The sequence below is a fragment of the Oxyura jamaicensis genome, chromosome 5 (genome assembly GCF_011077185.1).
Source record: "Oxyura jamaicensis isolate SHBP4307 breed ruddy duck chromosome 5, BPBGC_Ojam_1.0, whole genome shotgun sequence".
In the NCBI taxonomy this organism is placed as follows: Eukaryota; Metazoa; Chordata; class Aves; order Anseriformes; family Anatidae; genus Oxyura; species Oxyura jamaicensis.
The window spans coordinates 36,736,329-36,761,801 of record NC_048897.1 but is presented as its reverse complement, the minus strand read 5'-3'; the positions used below and the strand labels follow the sequence as shown (position 1 = coordinate 36,761,801).

Below are 25,473 nucleotides of genomic sequence, written 5' to 3'. Positions count from 1 at the left end.
AACATGAATTCTTTCACAGGGGACAAATACCCCAGTTATTTCTTGTAACTACAAATTAGTGCCAGCATCAGCTGTTCCCACATTGGGCCTGAGGCAGGAGATGATTAAGGATAAAGATGTAGATTACTGAAGTAAGTAGTTCATTGGTGGGTTCTGAAAAATGGATTTAGTAAGGGTGCATTTACTTTCAGTCCTCTAAACGCTTATAAGCTGTTCAGGAGGGGAAACGTTTTCCAAGTATTTGGTAGCTTTTGCCATTATTTTTGATTTTTTTTTTTATACTCCCCCCACCCGCCAAAACCCCAAATAAGTATTTATTCGTATGTAGTGGCTGTGAGAGGTCAGTCAACTCTAACCCCAGCCATGCTGTTACTACAGTGACACGCGATACAAAGCAGCATGCTGCTGACAATTAATTTTACATGAATGTATCTAGTTGCAAATTCTTGAGACTGGGGGGGAGCACCTCAAAAAGAGGGCGTTTATTCTTCCTAAGAAACAGAGCAATTAAGTATCTTCTTCCAGCACATTACTAAACCATCTGAATATGTAATACTCAGCTCTGGAGCTGTAAATGGTACTTCCCTTAGTTCTATGATTTTTCCAAGTACTAGTCATACCCGGGACATGCGCTATACAGTATTCTTTGGGAATATAATAAACATACTTTCTAAAGAAACTCCAGGCATGAAAACTGGCACAGATTGCATGAAAAAAAAAAAGGTTTTCTGTACTTCTGTGAAATGTTGGTGCTGTTGGGTCGTACATTACATATTTCTGGTCTGTTTTTCCTCTTCACTTGCAGCTACTTAGCGTTGTATTGTGTTTTCAGGCTCAAAGTAGCTAGTCTCTTTTTAAGAAAAAAACAAAACTAACAACATTTTCTGGTATATTATGAGCTTGGTTTATGCGTTTTAGTTCAGTTATGGGTATACAGCATATTATAATAAGTAATGGAAATGCTGCATTACTGATTTTTGAAGAACATTAATGCATTTTTAATGTAAAATTTCATGTAAGAACACACAAGACCACAATGATCACTTAAAATAACGTAATAATCTAAGTAAATACATTAGAAGTATTCCCTTTAAAAATATATATACTTTCAGCTTTGTGGGTGGATTTAATCACCTTTTTTTTTTCAGAGAAAAATCAGCAGCTTGCCTTATGCTAAACATTGTACAGTAGGTTATAAGACATCAAAGCTGTTGAAATTCAGCAATGGAGGTAGCAGCAGTTCACTGCTACCCTTACAAATTGTCTTCTCATCTCACACTGAAAAGGAAAAATAGCTTCATGGTGGCAGCTATTTCTGCAAGGGCAGCTAATGAAGGCATTGGAAAACTCTATAGAAAAACAACACAATTGGAGTCTTTGATCTGGAAAAGAAAAACATTTCAGCATTATTCCTTACAAAGCAAGAGCCTGTCCTCCGCTACTCTACTCCCATCAGGTCACCTTAGGAAAATATTTTACTGTAGTACTTTAAGCTTAAAATCCAGTTGTCTGTTTAGATCTGTTGTGTTTCATTATGCAGTGTGTCAGATAATCCCTTTTGCTTTAACCAAAAAAATATATATTTTGAACTAGTCCAAAGGTATGGTCATGTATTACTGTAATAAGGATCATGGTTTTAAGCGTACTCCATTTTGGTTTCCACCATGAACATCTATCCCCTGTAACAATGTTGTATGTTTATTTAAAGTATATATATATATTATATATAAATATATATATATAAATTAAATGTCAGATTTTTGCATTAAGATTTTTTTTAAATTTGAATATAAGCCTTGAGTACTTTATTTCACAAACAGAATTTTAAAAATGCTTTCCTGGAGCATTAAGTTTCAGAATTCAAGACTATATTTGTCAAATTTAATTTTAAAATATGTAGCTCTTATTGTTTCCTGATATCTGATGTAAATATTTGTAAAAATAAATTCTTTTGTATATTTTTGTGAAAATGTAGTTCCCCAAAAGATAGAAAACATTTAATAAAAAAAGTGCGTTCATCTTACTGCTCAACATTTTCCATTATTACAAATAGCCATTAATATACATATGGTAACCCACTGGGAATTTTCACAGGAGCTTCTTCAAATGAGTTATTTACAAAGTGTGTCCAGTAGGAAGAAGTGTTGGAAAGAAAAAAAGTATTCAGCAACAGATTCAGAGAGAGACTTTGTCTTCCAATTATAAATGAAGATACCTGAAACCATTTACTTTCAAGTGAAGTGGTATTTAATTTCCTAGGGTTTCTGAACAGAGCACACCATCACTGTTTAATTGTTCTCACGTATGAAACATTTCTGTGCGTGCTTGCCCCTGTTTAAGAAAGTAGCAGAGGTATGATGACCATTACATGGCAGTGGTACCCCATCACTCACTCACAAGGAAAAGACAGCTAAGGAGTTCAATCAGTGTTTGCCAGGACAGCTGTATACACCATACTACACAGCTGCTTAAAAAATAAAAATTCTAGTATGACCTGAATACAGGCATAAACTTCCTAACAACTTCAACACACCTAATCTTAAATGAGAAACATTACTCAAATAGAACACAGGCTGTGCTTTGAAAGTTTTTAATGGAATTTAAAGTAAATCTATTCTTACACAGACATCTTACAGTGTAAAAAAAATGTAAAACTGCTCAAACTTACAAACTTGGAAAATTAGAGACATTTCAAGTATGCAATCAACTTTGTTTTATGAAAACAATGTATATTAAAAGTTCAAAATGCATGAGTTTTTCTTACTTCCTGTGCCCCTGGCAGGTAATTGTCCTTTCTGCTACTGGCTGAAAGAAGCAAAGTTCAGTCCCCAGTTGTATCCTCATCATTCACTGAGGGGAAAGAGAGAAACAATTCCCATAAGTAACCATCCCACCATTCTGTAAAGCTGATTTGAGAACTGTTACCCCTGCAGCAATTAAGACCTTTTCAAATGAGTTTAGGTGGAGTAAAAAGCTCAGGCAATCTGAGTGTCTTTAAAATAGGCCAATGACTGCAGATTTGGGAATTTTGATGCTTATTTATGAAATTGTGGATAGATGACAGGATGGAGGCCTTCTGCCAGAAAACCTCCTTGCCTGAACAGAGAACTGCCCTGTTTACAATCACTCCAGAGAAGCCCCAGAACATTTTGTGTTAAAGACAGGTTGGACAGAAGATAAAACCATGGTAAAGAATAACTGGTGTTGGATTTTCAGTCTCATTCCACTAAAACTTCTGGTAAACACGACATGTTAGGTCAGAATTCCAGTACCTCTCCAAATCCTAACTGCAGGGCACTTGTTTTCCAGCGTTGCGTAAAACTAGGAAAGGTTCGAAAATGTTTGAGATACTAAAACCAGCCAGTACAGAACTCTGTTAAATGAAAGTGCTATAACAGGTATCTTTCTTCACACAGTCTTTGCTGTTGATCACCCACAGTTCTGTAAGATTTTATTTGTAACTACAGTATTTATAAGACTGGAGCCCCTAGGCTCAACCAAGAAAAATTAAAAACAACACTTACGTGGTTTGGGTTCGAGTCCATTTCAAGGCATGGCGTGGAGGTACAGTAATTGTTGGATGGTAGAAAGTACAGTCTGGTCTTGTGCACTGGGTATTAAACCTACAATGCTAAAAATTGAAGTATTTTAGAAGAGGTTACTAAAAGTTGCCCTCTGCACTCCTGAACAAGCTAACCTCAAAAGTTACATGAAAATGTGTTTTACTGTATGATCTCTCCAATACTTGAATCAACAGCTCTGTAGGCTACTGCTATCAGTTCAACCCAGTGCCAGGAGGGAATCCTTCTTCATAAATATTATCTGTGAGATAAATGCTCCATACCCCCAGCTGAACTGACAGGTGAAACTCCCTTGCTTTAGGGGTTTACAAAGTAGTGTCTATTGACCCGTGCATACAAGTTATGGGCACTCCACAGCGTTATCTGAAAGAGAGAGGGAAAAGCTATCTGGCTAATATCTGTGAACAGTCCAATTCAGTGTTATTAGAGATCTAAGAAAAAAAAGCACTAAACCTACTGGTGTAAAAATAAGCACAGGCACAATTGTCCTGTATAGAAGTAGCCAAGTTACAAACTCCTGCACTATATTGCAGTCATGCTGACACACTTGGGTAACTGGACAACTTCTCAAGTTCCTGGATACTGCAACACACCCAAACGAAAAGGCAGTCTGAAACATATTCCTTCCATGTAAGTCACCGTTCCCCCACAGAGCAGATTATACAGAAATACTTAAAAGAATCTAGAAAAGTGTAACTGCCTTCATATACTCTGTTTCTAAGCTGCCTTCATATACTCTGTTTCTAAGCTAAAGTTAAAATTTGAAAAGTAAAAGCAAAAGGTCATGCTAATGACATTTCCTGGCTCAAAATAGCATATTTCAAGTATCTCCGTAGAAAAGAAGAAAAGACGTGGGAGAGAACTTACTTTTGGGTGGTAAAATGGGCATTCCATTTTCTTACAGGCAGGAAAAAACTTGCACAGCGGACTACTGGAGGATAGAGACGGTGTGGGTAGTGGTGCTAACAGAAAAGAAAAGAACAGGGCCTGAATCAGAATAAATTGTTGTGTTTTTTTTTTAAATACAATTCCAGAAAAAATTAAGTATCTCAATCCTTTCACAAGAAATTGCATTTTATACAACAGAGCTCTGCAAAAAATATGGGGAGCCTCTATCACAGTGTTCTAAGTCGATCTCATCCTGTGGTACAACAGGGCTAGGAGGTAATCATTAGCCTCAGCTCTTCGCCACTGCACAACAGAGGTGCCATGGTCATGGGTAATGCTTGGTGCTTACGTGGTGGTTCTGGTAGGCAGAAGAATTCCTATGTTGAATTTAGACAGCAGAAAGCCTGCTAGTTTAAGCTAACAAGAGTGAAAGGCACAGGCAGCGCACTTTCCAGGAATACACAGGAGCTGCTGGAACTGACACAGGAGATAAGCACATTGTGCTCTGCCTTCTGGCCCAGGAACAAAACTGCGCTGTACTTTGAGTAAGGGCTACACCACTTGAAAAGATCACGACTTCAGCAGTGTAGAGGCCCTCTGCCTTGGCACTGCTCAAGAGCTCAGGAATACCAACCACCATTTCAAGCACAGCAGTTGCATTCACTGGGCAACCTCAATCTCTGAAAGTCATCTCATCATTACATAAAGTTAACTCCTACAGTGTGATTAAAGAAAGAAAAAAATATTCATTTATTTCAAAGGCAGAAACTTCTGTTTTTGCTTTGTGTCATTAGCTCTTGGTAACACACAAACCCAGTCTGAGAAACAAATTTGAACAGAACTGCAATGGTGGCTAGTCTCTGCATCAAAAGGGACTACTTATTTTTTCACTGATGTCAGTTTCTGCTTCCAGCACATCATTCTCCTGTCAGCACATTTACGTAAGGCTCAGACAAACAAGAGGTGCTCACCCGGTTTGGGAGGCGGGAGGGGGTTCCTTCGACTGGCATGAGTGTAAGGGCAGTCTGGCTTGGTGCACTTTGCATCATATTTACAATTTGGATGGATGAACAAGCATTTATCAGCAAACTTGCAGTTAGGAAAAACTCTGAGGGAAAAGAAATTCAGACGTCAGCTCATACTCAGAACAGAATCCCCAAGCAGCTGCTGCACATTAAGGCCAGAACATCGCACAACGTTGAGAACTACAGCAAGGTTTGCACATGCACGTTAAGTTACTCCCAAAGCCAGACATGCAGACATGTGACATACACTAACTGACCAGCATTCACTTCCCCTGCAGACAATTTTTACATGCAGTAAATAAGTGAACTACTTCATACTTGGAGTTTGGTGGCAAGCTGCTTGTTGCAAGCTAAGACTTTATTGTTACTGTGTAGGGCAGAGCAGCAAAGGCACAACGAATTCAGACATTTGCATGGGGAGAGAGCAGGGCACAGAATCCCAGAATAATAGTGCTCATTTATGAAGAGAAAATGTTAATGAATTTAGGTATGTTGGATTTTAAAAGAAAATTCAAATTTTTGAGTAAATGAAGCCACCCAATCTGGTAACACTTATCGCAAAATAGAAATGATTTTTCTAGACTGTTGCAGCTTGTGAAAGGGAATTCCAATGCACAGTGCATGTTCCCAAGTTAGCCTTTGCTTTCAAACCAAAAGTTACTGCATCACCAAATATTGGAACCCCATCACACTGAAAAGCATCGTGAGGTCTGGCAGAAGAGCGCCCGTCACCTGGTTGCTGTCACTACTGTAACAGATTCACACTGCCTTGGAATATTTACTAACAAAGAAAGGAAATTTGGAGCACTGAAGTAAAAAGAATAACACAACGTCAAGTGGATGAGCTTTGTACTACTCACTTGCAAGGTAGCGTGGGGTGATGGTACACACACTCATCTCCATTTTTACAAGCAGGCCAGTACTTGCAGCGCTCAAGCACCTTCTCCTGTTTTTGCAGAATGTTCAATTGTTCCATTTCCACTACAAAGGAAAGAAGAAAATGGTCAAGCTGAGACCTCTGTGGCTGCACATACATTTTGACTTACACAGTATAGCATAATTAAAATTGAAAATATTTCCTCCTCTCCTCCTTTAGCTAAATTGTTGATAAGTTTCTATTAATTAAAACAAAGGAAGGTCATGACAGCAAAAATGGTTGTATGATCATACAGTCTGATGAGTATTTCCAAAACTACAAAGTTACAAAAGCCCTAATCTTGGACTTACAGCTTCCTTTTCATTGACAAAAGATCAAACTTCAGCTGTTTAAAAGCAACTTAATTCAATTTATTCACAAATCCAAACTGAGGTGAGAGTCAAAGAGACCAGGCCTCAATAAGATAAGACTAAGAAAAATGTTCTTCAGCTGAACTTCAGTTACGCTGCTCTGCTGAGCCATGTGTGTTAACATAGCACTGCCTCTTTTCTCCAAGCCAGCAGAATGGAAGGGACATGGACTTAAAACACCTACAGCAGTAAGACTTAATCTCTCCCATAGGTCTCCCATAATTGTGTTACACACTTGAAGATACATGGATCCAGCTGTAGAGTTCTCTACAGAGCGTCAATTACTCTTAATTTCATTCAGAAAAGTTGGAGGCACTGCTAATGTAGAAAATAAAGGTCTTCATAAGAAAACTAAAAAACTGAACCCAAGAATAACCTTAAGGCAAGTATTCAACAGGTGTACAATAAAACAATATCCTCTATATTGTTTCAAAACAATATCCTCTATCATTGTTTCAAAACAGAGTTCTAAGCAACTGAAACACATGCTTCAGTAAACAGTTCCCACAGTATTCAAAAGGTATCCCAAATAAACGATGTTAAGATAAGATCATGTACTGCTTCAGTTCTACTTTTAGAGATTCTGGCAACTGAACTCTGCCAACACCTTATGCTTGAAAGGCACCTTTTTGTATCATGAATCCAGACAGAAGTATTAAGGTTAATGCCAACTGACATATCTGTTAAAGTTCAAGGCACAGAAAGACATCATAAAATCTGTCCATCAGCACGGGGACAAATGGCAGTGGGTTAACCAGAAGTGCAGATTTCTGTCAGTGAAGACAAACTGCATTTTCAAAAGAAAACAAAGACTACCAGTACTGAGCAACGTGGAGAGTTACCTATGTGTGGGATTGCTCTCCGTTATCAAGACAAAGGCCTCTAATGGTGTGAGGCTGCTGAACTACCACCCTTCATTTGCCAAAAGGATGTTCCCATATAAATACCATCACTTTGATTTGTCAAGAATGATAGTATCCAGGAGTTCTACCCACAACCAAACCACCACATTAGTACCAGATCCTGCTGGAACGAGTAATTACCATCAGAGCTCTCTAGCTGCCTGGTTACAAGCTGCATCTGCTGTGCTCGAAGGCCTTTTAATCCTTTGCCTGCACAAATATTTTGGGTAACTGGCTTTAATCCTTCAGATATGCACATCTCTTCTTCTTCTTGATCTGAAAGGTATCCTGGTGGACTGGGCACACCATCCAGTGTCACGATGAACTTGGGACTAGCAGGTTTCTCTGGCTGTGCAAGCTGGTCTCTATCAAACAAAGAAACAGATTTTTATTCAAGCCTCCTTAAGCCAAAAAGTGAGTTGCACTAGCAACTAGAAGTACAAGCTAGAGAGTAACACAGTAACAAACTTTCTTTTAAAACTAACAATAAATTACTTGGATTAAAAATTTGCCTTCTGGTGTCTCTGAAGCACTGGGAAGTAACACAGCATACAGTGGCACACAGCAGACTTTGGCAGGTGTATTTCTGGTTGTTGCATCCTGCTTAACAGATTGATCAAAAAGCTCATTTACTGGCACGCTTAAATAAAGGAATAAAGTGATTAGTCTTTTCAGGAATTTACACTTTTGAGACCTAAAAGGTGAGGGTAAATAATGTTCCTGTAACTGTGAACTTTTTAACACAAAAATCAAGTGTCTCCTCAAAAACAGACCAGCATGTTATGAAACAGTGGGTGTAAAAGATTTTTGGGTGAAAAAAGAGTCTTGAAATACTGACACTAAGAACTTTAATGCTCAGCCTGATCAAAAGTTCAATCTAGCTGGTTATCCTGTATCTGTCTGCAGTCAAAGGGGATAAAGAGAATAAAAACAGGAGATACACACGTTTTCTCCACTCTTTCACTGTCCCACACAATTCACCCAAGTGATTTCCCAAATGGGATGATTCTGTGTATCTGGTAACTATAAACCTTGCTTCTCCATGAAATTGGGCTAAAAGCAACTACAGTCTATAACAACTCTAAAAAGAGAGAAAAACAATACTAACAGCATGACTAGCCAGAACTCTGAAGCTAAGCAGTCAGAAACAGTTCTGTTCAGAAGCAAAAATTCACTGCTGTCTTGTAGCACCAAGTCCCAGCTGCCAACTGTGACTTATCCTTTTGGTTTGTTCATCGTTGTTTTCATTTTTAGTTAACACAGGCTGTTTAAAGCCAATCACAGAAATGAAACACAGTAAGAGAGCACAGCAGCCCACAGTGATGTACCTCACATTGCTCTGGGTGGTTTTCACTTAGCAGGTAAGGTGCACACACACACAGATAAAACTGTTTGGAAGCAGGAATACCAAGTCCTTTAATGAATTAGAAAAGTATGCACTGTTCAATCCTTTGAGTAACTGAAAAGACACCCACAACACATCCTTTGCAACTGAAGAGAACTTTAAACTCCTCTTGGCTGAACTTGTAACATGCCTTAAAACACTTGTCCCCACGCTACTTGTTTCTTTGGTTATGGTACCGAGCTATGCAGAGAACACGCTGTTTTCCCCCCAGAAAGGGACTTCATGAAGAAATGTAATCCCAAGGTGAAACAGATGTAAACTAAAGGTTATTTATGCAAAACAACTACATAACTAAGATTTCAAAAATCTGAAAAAAAAAATAAATCTTGTTTCAAAAACAGCTTTGATTAAAAAAAAAAAAAAAGAGAGAGAGAGAAGCAGAAGCCTATTCAGTTCTTTCTTCTCTTTGCTTGAAAACCAAAGACAAGCTCAAAGTACAGCTGGCCCTGGGAATTCTTTTCAATTTAAAAGGACTTCTGGGGCTTTGCCCCTGCTTCCCCTCACCCCACTATTCAATGTTGATCCATTTTCCGTGATTACACCTATCTTGACCTAACCTACAAATCACAAGAATGGATCAATTATTCCATTAACTCTCAAGCAAGCATTCTGACTAGTGAGAGTCCTAAAAAAAATAAAAATGTTTTACCGTGTCTGTATTAGACGGCCTGAGAGTACTCGTATTGCCTCGGTAGCCCTCTTTCCCAGTTGCTGATTCTGTGGCACTATTTCCTCAGATAATTTGGGCTTCTTCAGGATAAATGACCTAGTGTCTGTATGGACCATAGATTCTGCATCATAGTAGTCTGAAATGGGAGAAAAATTACTTAGAAAATAAGCCAAAGAAAAATAATCATGTAATTGTACTCTACCTTTTGGCATCATCAAAAATTAGAGTATGTAAATTAAAAGTTTACATGGTCAATGAGCTAACTCTCTTTTGTTTTAAATTCTTAGCAGCAACTTCCAGAACACATTTTTACTTCCTTGCTTATTCCACAAAAGCAGGAGCCATAGCCCATATTAGGCCTGATTTGGAAACTTTGTACTGGCCTGTAACAACACTGTGCTGAAACAGCACTAAAGATCCATACACACAACACCTCCCGGGCTTTGAACACATACTGATGTAACACTTATTTTCCTTAGGCATGTAGAGACTGGGAAAATACTAAAAAACAGTAAAATTAACTGAAAACAAGATTTTATTTTAGCACTGCCTGACCGTTGGCATTCAGTTTGAGAACGAGCAATTTTTCTTTAGGAATAAAAATATCATAAGACTTAACCTGGAGTTACTTGCAAAGTATCCTCAATCACAGGATCAACCTGAAGCCGAGAAGAGAGCTCCTTTTGTTCAGCTCCTAAAATAAACAGGAATTAGGAGCATATTTTACTACATGTCAAAATGAAACTCTAGATTAATGAATAACACTATAAATAGAACTACAGAACTGAAATATAGAACATAGTTCTTCTGATTAAAAAAGACCAAAACCCTTTTACAACTCCCACAGAAAATCCACCATTCTCATAGTAAGGAACCCCTCTCCACAGTGCTTTGGAAATAACAAGTTTTCTCCAGACAGATGGCATGGGAAAATCCCAATACTGAATGTCTCTTTCCCACTATTATGACTCAGTGAAAATTTGGTCTGCGGATATGGAAATTTACAGAGGCCAAGTTCTTCCCTCTTCCTTTGTGGAGGTGTTGACACACACATAGGAAAGCAGCTAACTACAAGGGACTACTTCATGGTCTTCTCAGAAGAGGAGAAACAAATCATAAGAGGAACATCCTACATTTGACTGATGGTTTGAGAAAAAATATTTTGCTTTCTCTAAGCTTCTTCAGTAAGCTGCCATTTCCATGTCGGTTGGAAAAGAGACAAAATATTTATGCTAAATATTTTCTATATGTTAATTCAAAAACTGAGAAAGCTTCTTCTTACATATTTTACAGATAAAATTCCAAATATTTTATGCTGGCAGAAAGATTCCACATCCATCCATAAGAAAAATAAGAGACTGAAAAAACAAGGTCCTTTTGTTTCAATAAGGAATGTTTATGTGAGCTGATGTAACAAAGTTCTTAAACCAAATTTTGCTCCATCTAAATACTTGGTAAGAGTAAACTAACTCCTTACAGAAACCTTTTCCTACCACTTTACTTCTGCAATTCCTTGTTAACACCCACGCAGAGGTTTCTTTCATGCTGAAAAGATACTTTGATTACCTTCAGATACTATGCTATTTTCCTTCCAGGAGTTTCATAACAGAAGCAAAATATAGCTTACTGTTCACAGTTACCCTGATATCAGCCATCCTGTAACAGCAACTACAGTACTATAATACCAACACAACAAAGTAAAACTGAAACTAATTGTGTGATAACACCACTTTGGAAAGAATCTTTTGATACTTCAAATGCTGCAAATTGTTCCAAACATGCAGTATCTTAACTGTCTCACACAAGCTTTATGACAGCATTACTCCTACAGTGTATCAAGGAAAAAGGGCAAAGGACTGAGAAAAGAGAATTCACCCCAATATAAATAGATAAATTCACTTATTGCAAAATTATTCTTCAGCGATATGCCAGAATGCTGCATCACCCTTGGCTCACTGAGTAACTCATCCAAGGTTACCCATGCATATAGATACACCCTGCAGCCACACTTCAGGAAGTTTCTTGGTTTTCTGGCCATTTCCACATGCAACTCTTGGTGCTAACTTAAAAATTAAAAGCATTTCTTTTCTCAGCCTGCTGTAAAGTGACATTTGCTGGTATAAATGTTTACAAAATATTATCAGATGACCTTGTATGCCTTCTGCTGTCTGCTCCTTTGGCTCTTCTACTTGAAGCTGAGAACTCAGAGTAGGGATCCTGCTTTGCACATGGATTACTTCCAACTGAGATTCTTCTGGGCTAATTCGAGCTCTTGGTGCAACTGGAACAGTTTGTTTCTGTGGAACTTTAAATAAATGAACAATGGTAAATCGTTTATATATAACCCAGTCACCCAACACTACTATTTTTACATGTGATGATAAAATCACTCAAAGTCGCACACACACACACAAAAAAATCCCTCAAGCATCTGTTTAGACAAAAAGGGTCTTTAGCTACCTGTAAGATCTTTACTGTGAAAGCACACACGTGAATGTGCATAGAACATTCAACGAGCTGTATCTCATCTAGTTGAATGTCTAGTTGTAAGACAAAACTAAATCTGCTACCAAAAGCAGAGATGCAGCATGAGAAGGGTTAGGGTGACCTCACTATTCATTCATCACTTCTATACAGAAGTGATTTGCTAAAAACTTTCTTCTGGTACTGAAATCACTTTTTATTCCACCTTCCTCCATATGAGCAATCTTAGATTATCAAGATGTACTTCTCACAATCTTAGATTATCAAGATGTACTTCTCACACTGTCCCAGAAACCCTGTGCTAAGTTGCTTGCAAACAGAATATAAAACTTGATGACAGTAGCATGGTATTTGGGGGTATGACAGGATGACACATTGGCATCTTTGCCTGGCTTCTGCCAAGATTGTTAGAACTGGTTGTAAAAAGCTAAACTTTCTTTTCTTGGCTGAAAATCACATCATACCCTCTGACACATGTAATTACGATATTGCTCAGTACTGGGTTTATCATTTATGATCATACTGCTTTGTTTTCCCAGAGATTGCAAATTAGTTAATTTCTATATTCCATTCAAAATAAACAGATATGAAATACTACCACTGAAGTACCTGCATGGCACTCCAGAAAATATTCAGAAGTCATCCCTACATTAAATCACATTCATTAGAACAATCCTTAGTTAATTTTTCTTCAGTTCTAAGTTTGGCAACAATCTTTACTATTCATCTATACAATTCACTCTGATTTAAAACCATCTCACTATCTCCAGTGTCTAACATGCACTGACATCTCTTCCAATTCAAGAGCTTTTAAAGACTGAAAACTCCATGACGTTCTCATGCCTCTAAATCAACTTACCAGCACTCACACAAGTTGAAAATACAAGTAACTACAATAAAACAAGGAACAAGTTTACAATGACATTTTGTCAATTTGTTAATGTGGAAGGAAGATACGTGTTTCTTACAGTTAGTCTGTAGGTTTTGAGGGGGAGCAGGCAAGAGATTTTGGACAGCACTCAGACTTGCTTTAGGCAGCATAAAAGTCATGGTTTGGGTAGTTCAGTGAATGCTTCCTTGCCACCAACATGCAATGCTTCATGCTGACAGCACTGGTTTTATTAACACCCCATAAAATGAAAGCACACAAGGTTAACACCTAGATGTGCCCTTCTTCAGTTGAAGTCTTTCCCAGCCAGGAAAGCAGAATGCCATGACACAGGCAGCTAACTGCTCAGTTGCTGTACCAAGCGCAACTCTGTATCTAAAACCACTGAACTAAAACTGCAACCTCCTCACTTGAAGAGGATATAGGCTAATATATCATTTAGTAGTTGCTTTAATTACCTATATCCAGTGCATTTTGTTTTTTTGCTGTTTGGCTTTTTTCTCCTCTCCTCTCAGAAAGAAAGGAAAACAACAGCAAACAATTAGCTCCAACAACATGGCTAACACTCAGCACTTTCTCCTCAGCAACTATTCACACCTTAGAAAACTTCTGGTGCTTCCGATTTGTCTCTGTGCACTTTACAGACTTATTATCTTGATTAATGCATTTTAAAAACTTCCTTCCTCCCCTGTTCATGCATTCATAATTCATCACTGAACATTACTGTAATGCACACAGGACATGGAAAATCCTTTATGTGTATCACTCGCATGCACTATTTAACATTCTGTTTGATCTCTAAGTGCTATATTTAGCTTGGATTCGTAAAACAGGGCTTGGAAGTATTAAAGCTCAGCACAAACAAAAAAGATGCTAATTACCTGTGGAATAATTAGTTGTTTTTGTAACCGATTCCTGTGCTTCAGAGATTGCTTTCAGTATTAAGTTCTTATTGGCTTGTTTGGAAGGTGGAAGTGAAGGTCTAAGGGAGATGAAAAAAAAAGTAACTGTAAATGAATTGCAACAGCAACTGCATCTGTGCTAAACACAGGTATTTCAACACATTAACAAGGTACACATAATACAGACAGAAGTCAGCATCTAAATCTTCACTTTGTGGATGTTTGTTTTCAACTTGTTAATCTATTCTTTGAATGAACAGGGATCTACAAAACACTCTCAAAAGTGGAAGTCCAGAGGCCTGATTTAACCTCGCACGTAAGCTGCTGTATAAACATGCAACATCTGAAAGGCACAACTTCTGCCATTCGTTTCCTCCTGCCTCTGCCCCCCACATTCCTGTTACCAAGTCTGTGTTGGCACTAGATAATTATGCAGCCATGTCAGGCAGTAGGATCTGGAGGAAAACTGACTATCAAAAACATGTTAGTTGTAAAAAAAAAAAAAAAAAAAGCTTTCTGTTTCTCTTTGAACACTGATAATAAGGAAGTTTAAATCAAACAGACGTGCTGTGGTGTTGAAGATCAATTCAATAAGGTCTATCAGCTTCATACAAATCTTCTACAAGCTAGCCTTGCAGATCAGTAGAACCAACTCTGCCCTAGCTTAAACATTCTTCCTCTTACTGTCGGAAGTCAGATACACACCACTGATGGACCTTGACCAACACCTGACATTCAGACAGGATTGGAAAGGGGGAAAAAAGAAAAAAATCTCTCAATTTTTTGGAAAAGATAAAATAATCTTAAAAAGTAGAGCAACATAAAGAAGCACATTTCACTGAAACATATCCACGAATCCCACTTGTTTGCTGTTTTTGTTTTAAAGTAACAGACTGTCAAAAGGCTTAGTGTACAAGAGAATCAGATTTGTCTGATCAGAGACATTTGGTTTGAAAATTATTCCTGAAGTAAAACAAAATAACCAAAACTCCTAGGAAAATTATGATACCACGTTAAATACCTGGTCTGAAACTTGCCAACATCAATATTCTTTTGACAGTAAACTTTTCCCAAATAGTGTAAAATTTCACACTCAAGTTGCACTTTATGCACAACAATAAAAACAGGTTTTAAAGTTAGTGGAAAAAAGGTACCATAAAGAGACATCTCACCCACAGAGGTGTGAGCCGGTATGAAATATAAAAACGGCTTACTGATTTTTTTCTGTCAATTTTCAAAACTGCAAACAGTTTTCATCAACTTACTCTTTCGAAGTTTTTGTTCCCTACATTTTTCTGGAAAGAGCACTGAATCCCTGAAATCTTAAGTACCTTCTTTCCGGCTTTGCAGGTACAGACACACTGCTGGAGATGCTTCCTGTTCGCGATCCATATTCTTCTTCCTCCTCCTCCTCTTCACCATCATTACAGAATTTTTTCACTTTAACTACTGAGCTAACAACAGGCAACCTTCTCTTCCTGGAGCTTTCTTCCTACAACAAACAGAACAGCCAAAACTTTTACATTTAGCATAGAGCATTAGTAAGACAGCAAACGCTATTTTCTATTTGCTATTCTACTTACAACCAGAAGATGGAGAACTTCCATTCAAATTGCATGAAGCTAAGACTACTATGTTATGTGCAGAAACACGTGACAGCACTTAAAGAGCATGAAAATCTGATATACTTACACTGAAATCTCATTAAAAATGTGAAAATAAAATGTGAAAGTAAAATAACCCTAGAAAAGGAGAAGAAAGACTAAAGAAGACAATTTATCAAACATCTAAAGAAAAAGGAGGATTTTTCAAAACAACTCTCAACAGCCTTCAAGGCTCAACTATTAAAAGTTTTATGGAGAAAAGTGAAATAACTGAGAATGACTTTCTCCTCTGTAGTAACTCTAATTCTTAGATTAGCATAGAGATTAATTTCTAGCAAGCATTCCAAAGGATGCTAGCTGCTTTGCAGAAGAGTCAGCGTGGTCCAGCTCAGGAAGTGCAAGTTCCCTTTTCTTAGAGCCACTCACCAACACTGCAATGCGTGTAATGGTGACAAATTTGAATGCTAGCCTGTGCAAAAGCATTGGAGCAAACAGATATCAATGCTTCCTAAAAGAAACATCACTCAGCACTGATCTACACAGGAGCACAATGAGGCACCTGGCTGCTAGGTTTGCATACGGTATCCTTTAACTGATCATGTATCCTCCAAAGAGGAAAAAACATCCTAAGGAATTGACGTGGACTACACTAATACATAAGATCCATGCAATTAAAATAAATAAATAAAATACTTTTTTAAAGAACAAACTTTCCAAACCACAAGGACTTGTCTGAAGAGTCAGCAGAGTACATCAAAGGTCCACAGTTCTAAGAAACGCTTCTGAAGGAGCCCTCTTCTAGACATTACTAATGAAATAGTAACTGAAGAAAATTGTCACAAGAACTTTTTTTAACATTGTCAAGGAGAGATGCGACTCTCATTTGTGGAGAACGTATATACAGCCTTAAATACATCACTGTATTCTCATTGTCACTTCCACAGCTTAAAAAATAAGGACATCAGCGCACATCTCTGCATTCTACATTTCCAAATAAAAACCACTTTTCCTTTTTAAAGAACTGTGTAAGTAGTAGCAGAGGACAATATACATAGTAGAAAACACAGATGCAGTTGGAGTACAATTTAAGTCAAATTTCTGCTTCATCACAAAATTAGCAGCTGTAACGATCTTCATTCCACTCACAAAAAGGCTCTTAACTGTTTCATGTGGGTAGTCTTAAAACCAGCATCTGGGACTGGCATCCTGCCTGTCTGGCTTCTCCAGTTAGTAAGGCAGCAATCAGCTTTTAGTTTACGGTTGTACAAAACCCACCCCTAAAAGTGCTTAAATGCCATGGCTCTAAGTTGTAAAACAATACTAAAAAGCAATATATCTGGGTGTTAGAGACTAAGGTGTATCTAGCATAGTTACGAATAAACAGCACCCCAAAAACACGGATTTACAGAACTGGAGATTTACACAGCACTTACAAAACACCACACTACTCCAATGAACTAGAGATCAAAATGATTCCTTCTGATTCGTCACACCCATCATAACAACGTGCCAGCCCATTAGTCCAGCTCAATATGGCATGAAGATGTACAAGCTAATTAACTCAGCTCTACAGCAATCTGTGAAGCGATGACACTAAGCTATGCAATCTCTACTTAACATTGCACCTAGAGAATGAAATCCCAAACCTACTCGTACCAGTAACAGAAATCTTCTGATTTCTCCGAGGTGAAGACTTTATGGGAAGAACGTACACAGAAATTTAGGCTCCTAGCAAGCGTGAAATACAGCAACAGTTCAGATCGTACTAACCTCGCTGCCTACTTTATCAGCACTGAGTTTGGAGGTGGGCCTGTAACTCTCTGCTAAGCTGCCAAATGCTTCTGGATTGCACAGCTGGACTGTTTCCAAGGACCTGCAGCTTTGTGTGTCTAACTGCCGGCTCCCCTGCAAGGTGCCCTGCTGGGACAATCTGTGCACGTGCACACTGCCATCTGCACTCCTGCTGCCCGGTGGCCGGTAGATTTCAGCAGTAGGACGAGAAGAACCGTAAGTTACAGTTACAGTAGGTTTTTTCCGCGACAAAGGGTTCTCCTGCACAAAGTTTAGGTCTTCATCAATTAGATCATCTGGTTCAGGTTTAATGTCAATTACAGCTTCAGAAGGTGACAGTTCCCTCAAAGGCTTGACTGTAGACATTAAGCGGGATGCAGAACCATCTTCAGAAGACTGCCTGTTAAAATAAGAAATTGCCAAATATTACCTCTGCAAATAAAGTTCTGGAAAATTCTGGCTTTTTAAACAAAGCCAGATGGGAAGAATCATGAAGGTATTATTTCTCATATGTATCTAACATGCTGATCCCTGTTTTAGTTTGGTTAATTAATCTAAGCACATCTGTTACTTAAAGAAATGGAACTGAGCTCCTGATTTAATGTTTTTATTTAACAAATTATAGGAATGCTTCACAATGACTACCACAGTCACACAACTCCTGAAGTCTTAATCTGTGTCAGGAAGCCATCAGTAGCTTTACCGTGAAGCAGCGTTTCTTTGTTCCTGTGAACTGGTGGAAACTCTGGAGTCATTTCTTTCTGTCCGAGTGCTGGAAACTGCAAGAGGTGGCAAGACATCCTCACGCCTCCTCTCATCACTCGCACATGAACTGCTTTTGCCGGAAGGAAGGTTGCTCTCAAAGATGTTAGATTCTGAAGATTTTACGCTTGTTGGTTCTGTGAAAACAGGTACCTTTCATTTTATATCAAAGCACAGCAATACAGATTTTGCAATAAATGTATCAAGGTAAATGTAACAAACAGCAGACTGCCCAGATGAGAACACAACAATCTGAAATTTCAGCTCAAAACATCAGGAAGAAACACTCAGGATTAAATTTTGGACTGGGAAATAAATTCTTTATCTCAAAAGAAAAATAAAAACCCATCTTCTAAAAGTTAGGACCCAAAAATACCACTGAAATTTAAAACTAACAAAACAGTCAGCTAAGATCTTAGTGGAAACTAACTTAGTGCAACACTACACTGAAAAGATAAATCCAGTTCCACTCAAAATTCATTTTCTTACTTACCAGTAGTCACAGACCGCAGCTTATCCAAAACACCATGGAGCCTAAAATAGATGGGGGACAGAGAAGGAAGCAAAAGAGAAAAAGGAGAAACAGAAGAACTTTAATTCAGAATTATAATCTTTCAGAAACAACCTTTTCCCACCCTATAATAAGCATCTTATTTATTCAGGGCTTCACTTTCCATTAACTGGTAATGTTGGGTTTAAGAAAGGGTTTAAATAACTTGCCTCCAGTGAGTGAACTTCATAGATGCAGGTAGGGTATTCATCACATCAGCTACTTTTGGCATTTTGTTCATTTACCAAATTAAAGCCAGTACTTTCTACTGTTCCACTACAATCAACAGTGTGAATTAGATGTCTTCAAAAGGACTGACTCAAACTAAGTTAGAATCCTAGGGTATAGGCTAGAATTTTACTTCATATATGAAACTTTAATCACACAGCAAAGTTAAAGATAATTCTAAATGCAAACGTAGAAAATATACAATTCAAAGCACTTAATATACTCAGGATTCTTATAACTTGTTTTGTGTATGTCAACAATATTGCTGAGCAAAAACTTTTCAGCAAGGTGCCAAATTTGCTATTTGCCTGTGAAAAGGGCACCAAGCTGAAGCAATACAGAAAATTAAAAGGCTAGAAAATAATCCTTTAAAAATACACGCTCATTGCAGAGAGAAAAAAATTAAAAATAAACAAAAAACACATTTAAGTGCACATCCTAGTTCGAATTCAGATCTGACCATGGGTATCTCCATAATTTAGGCTGAGTATTAGAAAGGTGTCAAGGAACAAAATCATACTGAAAAATGGGCAAAGTAAAACTGCATGGCAATATATAGAAGGCTTTTCACTACAAGGCTGTTAAAAATGTTGTCAGATGAACTCTGCTGATGTGACCACAGTGTATCAGCTTTCACGCTGATCTATGGATATCTGACCTGACACTTGGTTCAGAGTATGAAGCACTGGCCAACCAGCCGGAATGCCAGCTCTGCCACAGAGCTGCTGTGAAACTTTTGCTAGATGACCCAGAATTACCAGCTACACAGAGCTACCAAGGAAGGAAGACCTTGTTGAGTATTTAACTTAGACAGGGACTCAGTGCTTAAGAATGGAATAGTTCTGTGTTGCCTGTAAAAGGAAAAACAAAACCAAACAAATAAACAAAAACAAATAAACACAAACAAATAAATAGAAAGCTCCCAACTACACCACTATATAACTTTTCTCTCCACCAGTCCTTGTAGAGCTTACTGCATACATTTCATCTTGTTCTCTTTTCTTTCTTTTAACCGATACCTACTTCATTATCTGTTAAAGCATTCTGAAATAGAATTTGTATTTATTAACAAATGCAGATGCTGAACTGAATGACAAGACTAATTACATGGGGAATTTAAACAGGAATCATCAAAACCAGCAGAAGGTATAACATCTACATATAGCTGATATCCATTTCCAAATCCAAAAATAAATGATTTCTCTCTTCTGCCAAAATTCATTTTCTCTGCCATTATTATTTTTTAATGAAGCTTCAGTTTAATCTCCAAAACCATAATTGTTTACTGCTACGTATTATCGTGTTATTTCTTAGCATGCAGAGATTCAGAGAAAACCCTAGTACTAGAGTTAAAACTCTTCAGTCTCTCAACCTCATTTGTCTAACTGATTCCCAATAGTACTCGAAGACAACTGCATGACTTACTGCCACAGTACCTGACAAATATTTTATCTAGGTAGGTCAAAAGAAGGAACAAAGCAGGTATATACACTGTAACTTTACATTAAAAAAAAAAGGGGGTACATTGTTAATTGCACTCACCTTTCTTATGTTTTTGACAAAGGCCAAAAAAAACGAAAACTTTGAAAGCAAACTTAAATTACACCCATGTCACATAGAAATACTTTGGTTTAAATAATTAATACTGTTAATTGTTGTAACTGGAACTAATTTTTACTCTTTGTCAATGTTTATGGCTTAGTAACATACACAACTTCTAAAATGTTTCCTCTTTGCTATTTAATTGCATAAAAGCTCGCAACCAAATAAAGGAGAACCTGACTAATCACACAGACATACTGGAAATGAATGTAATCACTTAGTATGAAAATCATGAAGGAAGCAATCAGAAAAAGCAAGAAATATGCAATACTTCTCTCATCTATACAAATCGAAGTAATTTCCTTAAGACTCTATTAGATTAAAGACTCAAAAATAAGATTAAATTGAAAAAATACACAATTCTGAAAGCCAGAAAAAAATCTCTGGAGTGACATCTGTTTGAAGAGTCTGCCTGGCTACTTTGAAACCTGGAGGTTAAAGTAGTAGAAAATGCATGAGAAATACTGTACTGGCTAAAGCTCTCGTACAGCTTAGAATTCATTCACAACTGTCAGGAGTTTAGGGGAAAAAAAGTTCATCTGTTGCTCATTTGTCCTCTTCACAACAATTCTGGGGTTCTACTTTTGTTTTGTATAGCTGGCTGCTGGCGATAAATAAACATGCTGAGAGGTGGGAATACCTAAACATTTGGTGCTAAGCCTTGTCAAAGATGGTATACAGAATTAGAGTCACTGCTCATCTGTCCTCTAATTCCTCTGTACTACAGCAATCTGAAGCACTATTAGCATAAAAGCAAGTAAACTGTTTTTTAAAGTACTACCTTTAAAGAACTTACTGCAGAACTCCCATGCTCAGTGTGGGCTTTGCAGGATTTTATTTTTTTCCAATCAACATTTGGTTCTCACTTAGCTGAGCATTTCAAACTTCATTCAAAAATCTGACTGCACTTATGAGCAAACAAAGAATATAAACCCTCCAGTCTCCTTGGACAGTTAATAACCACTGCAATAGCCTAATGACAGAATAAGAATGATTTATTAAAGTAAAAGGGTTTTATTAAAGTAAATTTCACAATGGGGGGATAACTAACTGTTTATATTCTCACAGCTCATTTATAGAAAAGAGTCCCAGTTACTGGTAAGAAGTGTGACAAGTAGCTTACAAACATACCATACAGTAAACCTGACAGTATTGTTTCCAAGGAAAAGGGAAAGGTCCTCTGTCATCTGCTCCTGGCTCTTCTTATTGGCCACCATAACCATAATATAATCGGGGAGTTCTTCATCTAATAGAAAGAGAAATATGTTGTTATAAAACATAAGAAAGCATAAAAGATTAAATAGATCTTTAAAGGAGTTATCAGAGATTTTTTTCCAATTTTTCTACAAGGCCTCTGTAGGCAGATTGTTAGATAAGGAAATTAACAAGGCTTCCATTTCATCGGAGGTCTAATACAACTTTCAGCCACAAGTGAAAAATAAAAGATCATCAACTTCAGTAGAGCAGAAGCTGAAAATAAGATCAAAGCATTTAAAAAGTAAATAAAATAGGAAAAGGAGAAGATAAAAGAAAGCCACTCTGTTGCTGGAATCATTTATTGGAACACTAACAAGCATCTACAATTTTCATGACTTCAAATATTGCCAAACAGCACCTTAGCCTTATGAAAGACCAAACTAATAAATATTCCTTTGAACAAATCAAAGCCATAGCAACTTCCAGATTTTCCATCTACAAAAACACTGAATATCAGGGCATAAAACAAACAAACAAACAAAAAACAGCAACCCTAAGAGTCTGATTCTCTATCTCCCCACTGCAGGCAGTTTCATACACCACGTGAAATCCGCTCCCACTGCCTGACACAGGATTCCCCTACCAACCAGAATTGGTAGGAAAGCGTTGGGAATCTAACGTTAATACATTAAAGGTTTGGGGATGTTGGTGTTTGGCGTTTTTCTTTATCTCTGGTCTACTCTGAAAGACTGAACAGACACTTGTTGCTTGAGGTTACTAGGTATGCTTCTGGAGCACATATTTCAATTTATTTAATCAAACACCTCATGCTCTCCAATACTGATCCATGGCATGAACCTAAGAACAGAATGTGAAAATAGTTGGAAATCCACTTCAAATAGTGAACTTGCACTAAGGCCCTAATATACTTGTACTCAATTAATCACGTTAAACCTGTATACAATATTATAAAGACCTAAAAACTAAAAATATTAAATAGAAATCAAACTATAAATCAAAGGAATTGCATTTATTCTGTATCTCTGTACCCTAGAGCACAGAAACAACATTCATACATTGCACCTGTGCTCCACTGTCACTACTCAGGTGTTCCAGCACAATACATTGCTAGCCTAAACCATAACTTTTCTTTATTTTTTAATGTATGCTACAAATTGCACAAGCTGGATGGGCACCCAGACAAAGCAACTCACTGATATTAAAATTGATTTTATTTATAGCCAAGTTACTTTTACACCTGACCTGCTCCTCAGGTGGTTCAATATATAAAGTAAAGAAGAAGATATTTTAAGTATACATTAAAACATGACTTTGCACAATTACTTGCAACAGGACAACAGAAAAAGGACAGAAAGAAAACGACTGCTGCTCTCTGTGATTGTGTTGGCTTATGTCAACTTAAATTGTAGGTAAAACTACAGCCTTCTGATAATTTTCATAGTTGATGAGTATTTAACTACCTTCACTTTGACAGATGTGAATTTTTTTTTTTAATTTCTACAAAACTATTTTCAGCATGTCTTTGTGTAGAAGACTTTCTGAAAAAAAAAGTATGAGGAGTTACAGAAACAAAAGCATGGTTCTTGCTCACAGGGATTGGAATGAGGGAGAAAAGATTTTTACCAGTTTCCTACAAGAAGAAGTAGAGGATTCTTGAAAAGCATTACTTGGAAAGCTGTCCCTAATGCTCCAGTCAATAAAAGAAAGCTGAAAGATAATAGAAATTTGGAAACAGTAGATTAAAAACAAAAAAAAAGGCCAAGGGAGGTCAGACTTGGCAATAAGGAATACAAGAGTTATTTGAAGAAGTTCAGTAGCTGACTGAGAAGAAAAGGCAGACATTGGATGAAGATCTTGGGAACTGCCTTCTGAAAACAAGAAACGGGGAAAAAACAAAACCAGAGAAGGAATAATTAACCATAATGGGAATCAGATCACTAGGGTTCTACTTGCATCTTTGTATGAGATTTAAGAATTTTTTTTTTCAAAAATGCAGGAAAAAGCAAACAAAAGAAACGTGAAATGAAGGTTAATAAAAGAAAAAAAATGGTCACTGGAAAAGACAACTTGAGATGATAACAAAGAAGATCTCACAATGAAGGAATTTTAAACATGGTTCCTTGGAACCTGCTGAGTTCAGAAAATCAACTCAAGGCACTCCACACTGCCCATATCTGTCTCTTCACATTCAAAACAAAATCTTGATCCTATCTCTATGATTTTGTTACATGTATTTCATCAACATTAGCGTAAGGTAGCTCTTAGTTTTCTCCTTAACAGTCAAGATCTTACATTTTGCAGAGTTGTGCTACATATTGTTTCTGACATGGCCATTCCAACTCCTAAAGCAGTGAACCCGACTCTGTCTCACTGTAATATCCTTTCTCCTAATTCTGACAAATACTTGAAATCCAAAACACTGTTGAAAAGACACCTAAGAAAGAATAACTCCATCTCAGAGTGGACACAGGTAATTGCTGCCATATGCAAGCACTTTACTTTATGTAATGTTTCTTCTTGCACCTCATAGAACCTTCCTTAAATATTCATGAACACACATCATTGTTTGTTTCTTTCAAATCCCTTGCAATTGTATCTCACTGAAGGGGGAGAGACTGTTAGCCTGATTTCCTTTTAGTTCTTCATTCGCCAATGTCCACATACGGTGGGTGTCCTCTTATGCTTAGACTACACATTCTGTGGAGTCTTTTATATATATATATATATATTAATCCAGCACTTCAGGTAATTCACCTCACACTTGAGGTTTCTGTATGCAGTAACATAATTAATTATGGAAAATTCGCTGATCCAGCAAATGGCATTAACTAGCTCCTTGTTTCCTGCTGAACAACAACAAACTTTGGGGTGATTGATGGCTGACCATGAAGTAAAACTTACCAACATAAGCCCCCAGCTCCTGCAACTTTCCTTTTATAGCCCCCTAGAACGCAATGAAACAGCACGTGAGGGACGGAACAACGAAGTACCTTTAACTGCAAAACAGCGCGAGGTTTGCTCAATGAAGTTTTTCTCGCTGCCTACTGAAGGTTTCGGCTTAGCAGAGGAGGCCCCGTTCCCGTCCGCAGCTCGGAGCAGAGGCCCGCGGCAGCCGCGCCCCCCGCCCCATTTCCACCCCCCCTCCCCCCCCCGCGCCTCCCGCTCCCGGCCCCCCCTCCTTCAGCGGGGACCACCCGGTCTCATGGGGCGCGCAGAGGCCGGAGAATACACAAATAATAAACGAGAACAGCCCCGGAAGGCTCGGAAAAGGGCATCCCCGGCTCGGCTCGGCACCGGCACCGTGCCGGGGTCTGCGGCGTGTGAGTGCCCAGAGGCAGCGGCTGGCAGCCTCTGCAGGCCGGGGGGCGGCGGGGGGGCTCGGGCCGCAATGCCCCGGGCCAGGGGCAGGGGGAGAGGCAGCGTCCACCCTCCCGGCTGCCTCCCGCAGCCTCCGGTTACCCCGGCCGGGCTCGCCCCGCCGGTGGGATCCCGGCCTCTCGCCTCGGCCCGGCTGCGCGCTCTCACCCGGATCTTGCGGCTGATCTCGGTACCGATCTCCATGGCCGCGGCCTCCCCGCTCGCCTCCCGCCCAGGCCCCGGCGTCCCGGCAGCACCGCACAGCGCCCGGCCTCCGCCTGCGGCGCCCCCTAGCGGGACGCGGCCCGGCCTCCGCGCCGCCTCCCCT

At 38.4% G+C, this 25,473-nt stretch overlaps 1 protein-coding gene across 4 annotated transcripts; it reads right to left on the bottom strand.

Annotated features, from left to right (window-relative positions):
- Positions 1 to 1,135: 1,135 nt before the first annotated feature.
- Positions 1,136 to 25,473, bottom strand: ZC3H14 (zinc finger CCCH-type containing 14). Of its 4 annotated transcripts, none has more exons than XR_004751600.1 (18): positions 25,314 to 25,473; positions 24,690 to 24,732; positions 21,702 to 21,816; positions 18,684 to 18,724; positions 18,132 to 18,327; positions 17,408 to 17,828; positions 15,365 to 15,525; positions 14,013 to 14,113; positions 11,908 to 12,063; positions 10,378 to 10,452; positions 9,738 to 9,894; positions 7,825 to 8,048; positions 6,355 to 6,475; positions 5,441 to 5,577; positions 4,449 to 4,543; positions 3,525 to 3,631; positions 2,025 to 2,850; positions 1,136 to 1,349 (listed from the first exon to the last, which is right to left on the bottom strand). XR_004751600.1 is itself a non-coding variant. In XM_035328941.1 (16 exons), the coding sequence occupies exons 1-16, from the start codon at positions 25,347 to 25,349 to the stop codon at positions 3,521 to 3,523; spliced, it is 2,190 nt and encodes a 729-aa protein (XP_035184832.1). The 4 variants fall into 4 exon arrangements, 1 of the variants encoding a protein (XP_035184832.1); XR_004751601.1 differs by lacking the exon at positions 25,314 to 25,473 and adding an exon at positions 24,983 to 25,115; XR_004751602.1 differs by lacking the exon at positions 11,908 to 12,063 and having other exon boundaries at positions 25,314 to 25,349.

What these genes read in the sequence shown, in the direction of transcription:
- ZC3H14 (XM_035328941.1), bottom strand. Translation starts at nt 25,349, where the DNA reads ATGGAGATCGGTACCGAGATCAGCCGCAAGATCCGG. An exon ending in CCTCCCGCCTCCCAAACCGG is followed by an intron (nt 4,544 to 5,440) that starts GTGAGCACCTCT and finishes CTTTTCTGTTAG; the next exon opens with CACCACTACCCACACCGTCT. An exon ending in GCCCATTTTACCACCCAAAA is followed by an intron (nt 3,632 to 4,448) that starts GTAAGTTCTCTC and finishes TTCAATTTTTAG; the next exon opens with CATTGTAGGTTTAATACCCA.